This window comes from Oncorhynchus mykiss, chromosome 3 (assembly GCF_013265735.2).
Source record: "Oncorhynchus mykiss isolate Arlee chromosome 3, USDA_OmykA_1.1, whole genome shotgun sequence".
Lineage (NCBI taxonomy): Eukaryota > Metazoa > Chordata > Actinopteri > Salmoniformes > Salmonidae > Oncorhynchus > Oncorhynchus mykiss.
The window spans coordinates 63321684-63334175 of NC_048567.1; the positions used below are offsets into that span (position 1 = coordinate 63321684).

Here is a 12492-nt window from a genome sequence, read left to right on the forward strand (position 1 = left end):
GAGACAGGGAGAGAGAGAGACAGGGAGAGGAAGAGAGACAGGGAGAGAGAGATACAAGGAGACAGGGAGAGAGAGACAGGGAGAGAGAGAGACAGGGAGAGGAAGAGAGACAGGGAGAGGGAGAGAGAGAGACCGGGAGAGAGAGAGAGAGAGACAGGGAGAGAGAGTGAGAGGGAGACAGGGAGAGAGAGAGAGAGACACGGAGAGGAAGAGAGAGACCGGGAGAGAGAGAGAGAGACAGGGAGAGAGAGAGAGAGAGAGAGAGAGACAGGGAGAGGAAGAGAGAGACCGGGAGAGAGAGAGAGACAGGGAGAGAGAGAGAGACAGGGAGAGAGAGAGAGAGAGAGACAGAGCGAGAGAGAGACATGGAGAGGAAGAGAGATATGGAGAGGGAGAGAGAGACAGGGAGAGGAAGAGAGACAGGGAGAGAGAGAGACAGGGAGACAGGGAGAGAGAGACAGGGAGAGAGAGAGAGAGACAGGGAGAAGAAGAGAGACAGGGAGAGAGAGAGACAGGGAGACAGGGAGAGAGAGACAAGGAGAGAGAGAGACAGGGAGAGGAAGAGAGACAGAGAGAGGAAGAGTGACAGAGAGAGATTGAGATATATATATATATATATAGAGAGAGAGAGAGACAGGGAGAGAGAGACACAGGGAGAGAGAGAGACAGAGAGAGACAGGGAGAGAGAGACAGGGAGAGAGAGGGAGAGAGAGACAGGGAGAGGAATAGAGACAGAGAGAGAGAGAGACAGAGAGAGAGAGAGAGAGAGACATGGAGAGGAAGAGAGACATGGAGAGGGAGAAAGAGACAGGGAGAGGAAGAGAGACAGGGAGAGAGAGAGACAGGGAGACAGGGAGAGAGAGACAGGGAGAGAGAGAGAGACAGGGAGAGGAAGAGAGACAGGGAGAGGAAGAGAGAGAGAGAGAGAGAGAGACAGGGAGAGGAAGAGAGAGACCGGGAGAGAGAGAGAGACAGGGAGAGAGAGAGAGACAGGGAGAGAGAGAGAGAGAGAGACAGAGAGAGAGAGTGACATGGAGAGGAAGAGAGACATGGAGAGGGAGAGAGAGACAGGGAGAGGAAGAGAGAGACCGGGAGAGAGAGAGAGACAGGGAGAGAGAGAGAGAGAGAGACAGGGAGAGGAAGAGAGAGACCGGGAGAGAGAGAGACAGGGAGACAGGGAGAGAGAGACAGGGAGAGAGAGAGACAGGGAGAGGAAGAGAGACAGGGAGAGGAAGAGTGACAGAGAGAGATTGAGATATATATATATATATATATAGAGAGAGAGAGAGAGACAGGGAGAGAGAGAGAGACACAGGGAGAGAGAGAGACAGAGAGAGACAGGGAGAGAGAGACAGGGAGAGAGAGGGAGAGAGAGACAGGGAGAGGAATAGAGACAGAGAGAGAGAGAGAGAGACAGAGAGAGAGAGAGAGACATGGAGAGGAAGAGAGACATGGAGAGGGAGAAAGAGACAGGGAGAGGAAGAGAGACAGGGAGAGAGAGAGACAGGGAGACAGGGAGAGAGAGACAGGGAGAGAGAGAGAGACAGGGAGAGGAAGAGAGACAGGGAGAGAGAGAGACAGGGAGACAGGGAGAGAGAGACAGGGAGCGAGAGAGACAGGGAGAGGAAGAGAGACAGGGAGAGGAAGAGTGACAGAGAGAGATTGAGATATATATATATATATAGAGAGAGAGAGAGAGAGACAGGGAGAGAGAGAGAGAGACACAGGGAGAGAGAGAGACAGAGAGAGACAGGGAGAGAGAGAGACAGAGAGAGAGAGAGAGGGGGCGAGAGAGAGAGAGATATATACCTCCTGCCCAATGTATGACCATATTAGAGAGACATATTTCCCTCAGATTACACAGATCCACAAAGAATTCGAAAACAAATCCAATTTTGAAAAACTCTCATATCTACTGGGTGAAATTCCACAGTGTGCCATCACAGAAAGATTTGTGACCTGTTGCCACGAGAAAAGGGCAACCAGCGAAGAACACACACCATTGTAAATACAACCCATATTTATGCTTATGTATTTATCTTGTGTCCTTTAACCATTTGTACATTGTTAAAACACTGTATATATATATAATATGACATTTGTAATGTCTTTATTGTTTTGAAACTTCTGTATGTGAAATGTTTACTGTTAATTTGTATTGTTTATTTCACTTTATCTATTCACTTTATATATTATCTACCTCACTTGCTTTGGCAATGTTAACACATGTTTCCCATGCCAATAAAGCCCTCGAATTGAATTGAATTGAATTGAGAGACAGAGAGAGAGAGAGAGAGAGAGACAGGGAGAGGAAGAGAGAGACCGGGGGAGAGAGAGAGAGAGAGACAGGGAGAGAGAGAGAGAGACAGGGAGAGGAAGAGAGAGACCGGGAGAGAGAGAGACAGGGAGAGAGAGAGAGAGAGAGAGAGAGAGAGAGAGAGAGAGAGAGAGACAGGGAGAGGAAGAGAGAGACCGGGAGAGAGAGAGAGACAGGGAGAGAGAGAGAGAGAGAGAGACAGGGAGAGGAAGAGAGAGACCGGGAGAGAGAGAGAGACAGGGAGAGAGAGAGAGAGAGAGACAGGGGAGGGAAAACAGACTGTTCAGCTCCAGTTGTCCTCCAGAGCTGCAATCTGCATCTTGCTGACGTGTCGTGCAATAAACGCTGGTCCGAGCACAAAGAGCACTTGAGTTGATTACTGAAGTCCTGCAGAGGTAGCACAGCCAGTCAGGGAGAGAGGATATAGTGCAGTCCCCTGGGAACCCAGAGACAATATTTATTCCCCTGATTTATGTGATGTAACATTCGGGGGGCTGTTTGCAGATTGCAGACGAGTGTGTATCCATGCATGCTGGCGCGTGTCTGTGTGTGTGTAGGTGTGTGTCCCTTATAGATGCCTGTGTTGGTTAAAAGCTGTGTTGAAAAGCCCAGAAGCTGTGGTGTCTGCGGCAGGCAGGGAAGCAGGCAGGGCGGCTTGCTGGCAGGGAGATAGAGAACTCTGCTCTCCTCTCCTTCATGTTGGCTTTCTGTGGGCCGTGCTAAAAGAGATAAATGTTCTGCTGCCTACTCCTCTCTCCTCTCTGCTCTCCTCTCTGCTCTCTCCTCTCTGATCTCCTCTCTGCTCTCTCCTCTCCTTCATGTTGGCTTTCTGTGGGCCGTGCTAAAAGAGATAAATGTTCTGCTGCCTACTCCTCTCTCCTCTCCTCTCTGCTCTCCTCTCTGCTCTCCTCTCTGATCTCATCTCTCCTCTCTGCTCTCCTCTCTGCTCTCCTCTCTGATCTCCTCTCTGATCTCCTCTCTGCTCTCTCCTCTCCTTCATGTTGGCTTTCTGTGGGCCGTGCTAAAAGAGATAAATGTTCTGCTGCCTACTCCTCTCTCCTCTCTGCTCTCCTCTCTGCTCTCTCCTCTCTGATCTCCTCTCTGCTCTCTCCTCTCCTTCATGTTGGCTTTCTGTGGGCCGCGCTAAAAGAGATAAATGTTCTGCTGCCTACTCCTCTCTGCTCTCCTCTCTGATCTCCTCTCTGATCTCCTCTCTCCTCTCTGCTCTCCTCTCTCCTCTCTCCTCTCTGCTCTCTCCTCTCTGCTCTCTCCTCTCTGCTCTCTCCTCTCTCCTCTCTGCTCTCCTCTCTCCTCTCTGCTCTCTGCTCTCCTCTCTCCTCTCTGCTCTCCTCTCTCCTCTCTGCTCTCTCCTCTCTGCTCTCCTCTCTCCTCTCTCCTCTCTGATCTCCTCTCTGCTCTCTCCTCTCCTTCATGTTGGCTTTCTGTGGGCCGCGCTAAAAGAGATAAATGTTCTGCTGCCTACTCCTCTCTGCTCTCCTCTCTCCTCTCTGCTCTCTCCTCTCTCCTCTCTGATCTCCTCTCTGCTCTCCTCTCTGATCTCCTCTCTGATCTCATCTCTCCTCTCTGCTCTCCTCTCTGATCTCCTCTCTGATCTCCTCTCTCCTCTGCTCTCCTCTCTGCTTGGTCACTTTAATACATGTAACACGAGTCACTTTAATATTACCACTTTAATAATGTTTAAATATCTGGCATTACTCATCTCATATGTATATACTGTATTATATACTATCTATTGCATCTTAGTGTATGCACTCTGATATTGCTCATCCATATATTTATACAGTATATTATTATTCCTTTCCTTTACTTAGATTTGTGTGGATTAGTTAGTTGTTGTGGAATTGTTAGATATTACTGTTAGATATTGCTGCACTGTCGGAACTAGAAGCAAAATCATTTCACTACACTCGCAATAACATCTGCTGACCATGTGTATGTGACCAATAAAATTGGATTTGATTTCCACTCCTCTCTCCTCTCATCCTCTCTCTCCTCTCCTCCTCTCTTCTCTCCTCTCCTCTGCTCTCCTCCTCTCTCCTCTCTCCTCCTCTCTTCTCTCCTCTCCTCTCCTCCTCTCTCCTCTCTCCTCTCTCGTCTCTCCTCTCTCCTTTCCTCTCTCCTCTCCTCTCTCCTCTCCTTTCTCCTTTCCTCTCTCCTCTCTCTCCTCCTCTCTCCTCTCTCCTCTCTCCTCCTCTCTCCTCCTCTCCTATTCTCTCCTCTCTCCTCTCCTCTCTCGTCTCTCCTTTCTCCTTTCCTCTCTCCTCTCCTCTCTCCTCTCCTTTCTCCTTTCCTCTCTCCTCTCTCTCCTCCTCTCTCCTCTCTCCTCTCTCCTCCTCTCTCCTCCTCTCCTATTCTCTCCTCTCTCCTCTCCTCTCTCCTCTCTCCTCTCTGCAGCACCAAAGGGAACTCCGCTTTCTAGCTGTACATCTGAGAATTGGCACAGGACTATTTTGTGCTTGTTGTATGGAGATTCATACAATGACAGGAAACACAAGGAAATCAGGCTAATACAATCAGTTCAGTCAGAATCAGATAGAGGCTGCTTTTCATTTGTGATGAAATTATATTTATGGGAGCTGAAAGGGAGGAAAGTAGAGGGGGAGGAGAGGGGAGAGAGATAAAGGGGGAGGAGAGAGGGAGAGGTAGGGGGGGAGAGAGGGAGAGGGGGAAGAGAGGGGGAAGAGAGAGGGAGAGAGATGCAGAGGGGGAGAGAGATAGAAGGAGAGAGGGATAGAAGGGAGGAGAGAGAGGGAGAAATAGAGGCGGAGGAGAGAAATGGAATGGTAGAGGGGGAAGAGAGAGAGGAGAGAGCCGCAGGAGAATTAGTCAATTTGTGTTCTCCAGTCAGTCTCTATCGCTCCTCTCTCCTGGAACCGGTTTGTCTTTTCTTCTGTTCTGGCTGACGGCGTCCTCGTCTGTCACTGTGTCCCCAGCGCCCTGCAATAGACTGTGTTTCTGTGTGGATGGAGTGTGTTTCTGTGTGTGAACACAAGCAGAGCACCGCTGTGTGCAGCCGGGAGAGATAATGTATGTGTGTGTGTATAGGGGATTATTCTATGTGTGTGTGGCCAGGGCCAGCAGAGTCCTGCTTGGCAAACAGACCCACAGCACCTGTCCCCTGAGTCCCCCTCCATCCAACCCCCCTGATCCTTGGGTTCTTCACCCAAGAACATGACAGACAGGCGTGGGCTGCTTCAAAACCATTTCGCCCCATTAAACATTGGCCCCCCTCCAACATGTCTACATGTACCAATCCACCCCCTACCCTCAGCCTACCCACAACCATTAAAACCCTCCCAGTCAGCTGACTATTACAGAAGAAAAGGAGACAATGTACACAATATGGTTTCCAGTAAAGAGTGTATAATTGACATGATATACTGTATGTTCTAGATAGTGATGATATTTACCCAGTAGCAGAGCCTCTCTTTCTGATGTGAGGGCTCCTCTCATGGCTGCTTCACTCCTCCGGTCTCTGCTGCGGTACAGAGTGGTCACACACCCGTTCACTACCTGTAGACACACACACACAAAGCTGTGTTAGTCCTTATAGACGCACAAATGCAATGGGAACTGACACTACTGCTGCTGCTACTTTTGCATAAGGATAATTAGATCCTGAAAGCATGATATCTGCTCCCAGATGGGTATCAGCTTCCACTTCAGTAACTACAGGGGCAGAATCAAGTTCAGCGTGTGTGTGTGTGTGTGTGTGTGTGTGTGTGTACGTGCGACCACGTGTGTGTGTGTGGTCACTAGGGTAGTGTTATTTTTATGAGAGAGGAGAGTGGCTGGTGCTACTGGTGTTACTCCAATGGGATTTCCCTGTCTCCTTCTCTTCTCCACTCCAGTCCATGTCTGCCTTTCACAAGGCACAAGGGACATACACAATAAGCTACTACAAACCCTAACCCCTCCACACACAAACACTACCCCCATATCACACCCACCCTTAATGCATAGGCCTATCCTCCATCAGATACTGACGTCTCCTCACACTAGCTGGCTGGGTCAATAAAAGCACTCAAGAAGAGGGTACAGAGATGATGATTGTGTGTGTGTGTGTGTGTGTGTGTGTGTGTGTGTGTGTGTGTGTGTGTGTGTGTGTGTGTGTGTGTGTGTGTGTGTGTGTGTGTGTGTGTGGAGTATTGTGTGGGTACAGTATAGTGGTGTGTATTGGAGCAGACGGACCTTCTCAGGTGTTTCTCCGTTGTTCCCCTCCACTACATCCCCATTAGTCAGCATCTGAAAACAAGACAGACAGAGAACAAGACAGGAAGAGATCAAGACAGAGACCAACATCAAGTACTGACCATTCACACTGGTAACCCTGGTAACAAGCAGTGGCATAGAGCATGTTCTTAGTAAGAGAAGCAGGATCCAGGTAACTGTTGTTTTGCAAAATATATACAAAGGTATGTGGACATACCTTCAAATGAGTGATTTCGGCTATTTCAGCCACACCTGCTGCTGGCTGTTGCATAAAATTGAGCACAAGCCATGCGATCTGTTTGGGGAAGTCAACCCCATCGAACACCTTTGGGATAATTTGGAACGCAGACTGCGAGCCAGGCCTAATCGCCCAACATCAGGGCCCGACCTCACTAATGCTCTTGTGGCTGAATGGAAGCAAGTCCCTACAGCAATGTTCCAACATCTAGTGGAAAGCCATCTGAGAAGAGTGGAGGCTGTAATAGCAGCAAAGGGGGGACCAACTCCATATTAATGCCCATGATTTTGGAATGAGATGTTCGACAAGAAGGTGTACTTTTGGTCATGTAGTATCTTTAGACTGTATGGAAACAATATATCCTCCCTCGATGTTCATCTATCTTTCTATTTGTTCATCTATTTATCCTCACTAGGTATCCATCTCTCTGATTCCAGCTGAATACACTCTTTCTCCACAGGAGCTCTGTGCTTATTGATGTTCCCATTACCTCAGTCCAATAACAGTCATGCAAGAATAACAGTTAGCATCATCAGATAGAAATCAGAACTGTATTCATCCCATCCACTGGTTGTATTATTCTCACTCAACAGTACAGTGCTTCTGGGGATGCAAAGTGTGTGTGTGCGTGTGTGTGTGTATGTGTGTGTGTGTGTGCGTGCACGTGTATGCATGTGTGTGTGTGTGTGCACGCACGTGTATGCATGTGTGTGTGTGTGCACGTGTATGCGTGTGTGTGTGTGTGTGTGTGCGTGCACATGTATGCGTGTGTGTGTGTGTGTGTGCACGTGTATGCGTGTGTGTGTGTGCACGTGTATGCGTGTGTGTGTGTGTGTGTGTGTGTGTGTGTGTGTGTGTGTGTGTGTGTGCACGTGTATGCGTGTTTGTGTCTGTGTTTGTGTGTGTGCACTTTTATGCTTGTGTGTACGTGTATGCGTGTGTATGTGTGTGTGCATGCACGTGTATGCGTATGTGTGTGTGTGCACGTGTATGCGTGTGTGTGTGTGCACGTGTATGCGCGTGTGTGTGTGCACGTGTATGCGTGTGTGTGTGTGTGTGTGTGCACGTGTATGCGTGTGTGTGCATGCACGTGTATGCGTGTGTGTGTGTGTGTGTGCACGTGTAAGTGTGTGTGCACGTGTATGCGCGCGCGTGTGTGTGTGTGCATGCACGTGTTTGCGTGTATGCGTGTGTGTGTGTGTGTGTGTGTGCATGGACGTGTATGCGTGTGTGTGTGTGTGTGACCCCCTACTGAGGGAAAGTGAGAGAAAATGAGAGCCACTTTCATAGAAACACCAATAGAAAGAGATATGGAGGGAGAGAAAGAGAATACTTTAAGAGATAGTTACTGTATAGTAACCTGCCAAAATAAATACTAGAATGCCACTACATCAAAACCATGTACCTAACTCCCTCCCATCTAGCTCAGTCATATGAGCCTACACTCTCGTGTGGGTGTGTGTGTGTGCATGTGTACATGTTCTCTCACCTTGTCTCTCAGGGCTAGGACTTCTCCCTGCAGGTATCTGTGCTCGTCTCTAGCCTGCTCCAGCACCACCTCCTTACTCCTCAGCTGCTCCTGCAGACTCAGCAGTTGCTGGGAGGTGAGAGACACACAGAGATAGCGAGACAGTTACACAACAGACCACAACACAGTTAGAGAGACAGTTACACAACAGACCACAACACAGTTAGAGAGACAGTTACACAACAGACCACAACACAGTTAGAGAGACAGTTACACAACAGACTACAACACAGTTAGAGAGACAGTTACACAACAGACCACAACACAGTTAGAGAGAGAGACAGTTACACAACAGACTACAACACAGTTAGAGAGAGAGAGAGACAGTTACACAACAGACCACAACACAGTTAGAGAGACAGTTACACAACAGACCACAACACAGTTAGAGAGACAGTTACACAACAGACTACAACACAGTTAGATAGAGAGACAGTTACACAACAGACTACAACACAGTTACACAACAGACTACAACACAGTTAGAGAGACAGTTACACAACAGACCACAACACAGTTAGAGAGAGAGACAGTTACACAACAGACCACAACACAGTTAGAGAGACAGTTACACAACAGACTACAACACAGTTAGAGAGACAGTTACACAACAGACTACAACACAGTTACACAACAGACCACAACAGGGTTAGAGAGAGAGACAGTTACACAACAGACTACAACACAGTTAGATAGAGAGACAGTTACACAACAGACTACAACACAGTTACACAACAGACTACAACACAGTTAGAGAGAGAGACAGTTACACAACAGACTACAACACAGTTACACAACAGACTACAACACAGTTAGAGAGACAGTTACACAACAGACCACAACACAGTTAGAGAGAGAGACAGTTACACAACAGACTACAACACAGTTACACAACAGACTACAACACAGTTAGAGAGACAGTTACACAACAGACTACAACACAGTTAGATAGAGAGACAGTTACACAACAGACTACAACACAGTTACACAACAGACTACAACACAGTTAGAGAGACAGTTACACAACAGACCACAACACAGTTAGAGAGAGAGACAGTTACACAACAGACCACAACACAGTTAGAGAGAGAGACAGTTACACAACAGACCACAACACAGTTAGAGAGACAGTTACACAACAGACCACAACACAGTTACACAACAGACTACAACACAGTTAGAGAGACAGTTACACAACAGACTACAACACAGTTACACAACAGACCACAACACAGTTAGAGAGACAGTTACACAACAGACCACAACACAGTTACACAACAGACTACAACACAGTTACACAACAGACTACAACACAGTTAGAGAGACAGTTACACAACAGACTACAACACAGTTACACAACAGACCACAACACAGTTAGAGAGACAGTTACACAACAGACTACAACACAGTTACACAACAGACTACAACACAGAGAGAGAGAGAGACAGTTACACAACAGACTACAACACAGTTAGAGAGAGAGAGAGACAGTTACACAACAGACTACAACACAGTTAGAGAGACAGTTACACAACAGACCACAACACAGTTAGAGAGAGAGACAGTTACACAACAGACCACAACACAGTTAGAGAGACAGTTACACAACAGACTACAACACAGTTAGCGAGACAGTTACACAACAGACCACAACACAGTTAGAGAGACAGTTACACAACAGACTACAACACAGTTAGAGAGAGAGTCAGTTACACAACAGACCACAACACAGTTAGAGAGACAGTTACACAACAGACTACAACACAGTTAGCGAGACAGTTACACAACAGACCACAACACAGTTAGAGAGACAGTTACACAACAGACTACAACACAGTTAGAGAGACAGTTACACAACAGACTACAACACAGTTACACAACAGACTACAACACAGTTAGAGAGACAGTTACACAACAGACTACAACACAGTTAGAGAGACAGTTACACAACAGACTACAACACAGTTACACAACAGACTACAACACAGTTAGAGAGACAGTTACACAACAGACCACAACACAGTTAGAGAGAGAGACAGTTACACAACAGACCACAACACAGTTACACAACAGACTACAACACAGTTAGAGAGACAGTTACACAACAGACTACAACACAGTTAGAGAGAGAGTCAGTTACACAACAGACCACAACACAGTTAGATAGAGAGACAGTTACACAACAGACTACAACACAGTTACACAACAGACCACAACAGAGTTAGAGAGAGAGAGACAGTTACACAACAGACCACAACACAGTTAGAGAGAGAGACAGTTACACAACAGACCACAACACTGGGGCCCCTCATGGGTGTGTACTTAGTCCCCTCCTGTACTCCCTGTTCACCCACGACTGCGTGGCCAAACAAGACTCCAACATCATCATTAAGTTTGCTGAAGACACAACAGTGGTAGGCCTGATCACTGACAATGATGAGACTGCCTATAGGAGGAGGTCAGAGAACTGGCAGTGTGGTGCCAGCACAACAATATCTCCCTCAATGTTAGCAAGACAAAGGAGCTGAACCTGGACTACATGAAAAGGCGGCCTAACAGGCCCTCATTAACATCAACCCGGCTGTAGTTGAGCGGGTCGAGAGTTTCAAATTCCTTGGTGTCCACATCACCGACAAACTATCATGGTCCAAACACACCAAGACAGACATGAAGAGGGCTCGACAACACCTTTCCCCCCCCAAGAGACTGAAAAGATTTGGCCTGGGTCCCCAGATCCTTAAAATGTTCTACAGCTGCACCATCGAGAGCATCCTGACCAGTTGCATCACCACCTGGTATGGCAACTGCTCGGCATCTGACCGTAAGGTGCTACAGAGGGTAGTGCGAACAGCCCAGTACATCACTGGGGCCAAGCTTCCTGCCATCCAGGACCTATATACTAGGCAGTGTCAGAGGAAAGCCCATAAAATTGTCAGAGACTCCAGTCACCCAAGTCATAGACTGTTCTCTCTGCTACCACACGGCAAGCGGTACCGGAGCACCAAGTCTAAGACCAAAAGGCTCCTTAACAGCTTCTACCCCCAAGCCATATGACTCCTGAACAATTAATCAAATGGCCACCGGACTATTTACATTGACACCCCTTCCCCCATTTGTTTTCTACACTGCTGCTACTCTCTGTTTATTATCTATGTATAGTCACTTTACCCCTACCTACACCCCTACCTACATGTACAAATTACCTCAACTAACCTCTACCCCCGCACACTCAACTAACCGGTACCCCCTGTATATAGCCTCGTTATTTTATTGTGCTACTTTTTAGAATTTTTTACTTTAGTTTATTTGGTAAATAATTACTTAACTCTTCTTGAACTGCACTGTTGGTTAAGGGCTTGTAAGGTCTACACTTGTTGTATTCGGTGCATGTGACAAATAAAGTTTGATTTGACTTGATTTGAACACAGTTAGATAGAGAGACAGTTACACAACAGAACCACAACACAGTTACACAACAGACCACAACACAGTTAGATAGAGAGACAGTTACACAACAGACCACAACACAGTTAGATAGAGAGACAGTTACACAACAGACCACAACACAGTTAGATAGAGAGACAGTTACACAACAGAACCACAACACAGTTAGATAGAGAGACAGTTACACAACAGACCACAACACAGTTAGATAGAGAGACAGTTACACAACAGACCACAACACAGTTAGATAGAGAGACAGTTACACAACAGACCACAACACAGTTAGATAGAGAGACAGTTACACAACAGACCACAACACAGTTAGAGAGAGAGACAGTTACACAACAGACCACAACACAGTTAGATAGAGAGACAGTTACACAACAGAACCACAACACAGTTAGATAGAGAGACAGTTACACAACAGAACCACAACACAGTTAGATAGAGAGACAGTTACACAACAGACCACAACACAGTTAGATAGAGAGACAGTTACACAACAGACCACAACACAGTTAGATAGAGAGACAGTTACACAACAGACCACAACACAGTTAGATAGAGAGACAGTTACACAACAGACCACAACACAGTTAGAGAGAGAGACAGTTACACAACAGACCACAACACAGTTAGAGAGACAGTTACACAACAGACCACAACACAGTTAGATAGAGAGACAGTTACACAACAGAACCACAACACAGTTAGATAGAGAGACAGTTACAC

At 47.1% G+C, this 12492-nt stretch overlaps 1 protein-coding gene across 3 annotated transcripts in view; it reads right to left on the reverse strand.

Moving 5' to 3' along the window:
• Positions 1–12492, reverse strand: part of LOC110520368 (ecto-NOX disulfide-thiol exchanger 1-like) — a 116565-nt gene that overhangs the window by 1836 nt on the left and 102237 nt on the right. For 2 of the 3 annotated variants that reach the window (XM_036974888.1, XM_036974889.1), the window contains exons 11-13: positions 8278–8385; positions 6530–6583; positions 5749–5851 (exon numbers count right to left, since the gene is read on the reverse strand). In XM_036974888.1, the coding sequence (XP_036830783.1) occupies positions 5749–5851; positions 6530–6583; positions 8278–8385 (265 nt within the window). Of the gene's footprint in view, positions 1–4622; positions 4915–5748; positions 5852–6529; positions 6584–8277; positions 8386–12492 lie in introns of those variants that run through there. The other variant, XM_036974890.1, reaches the window with a different exon arrangement.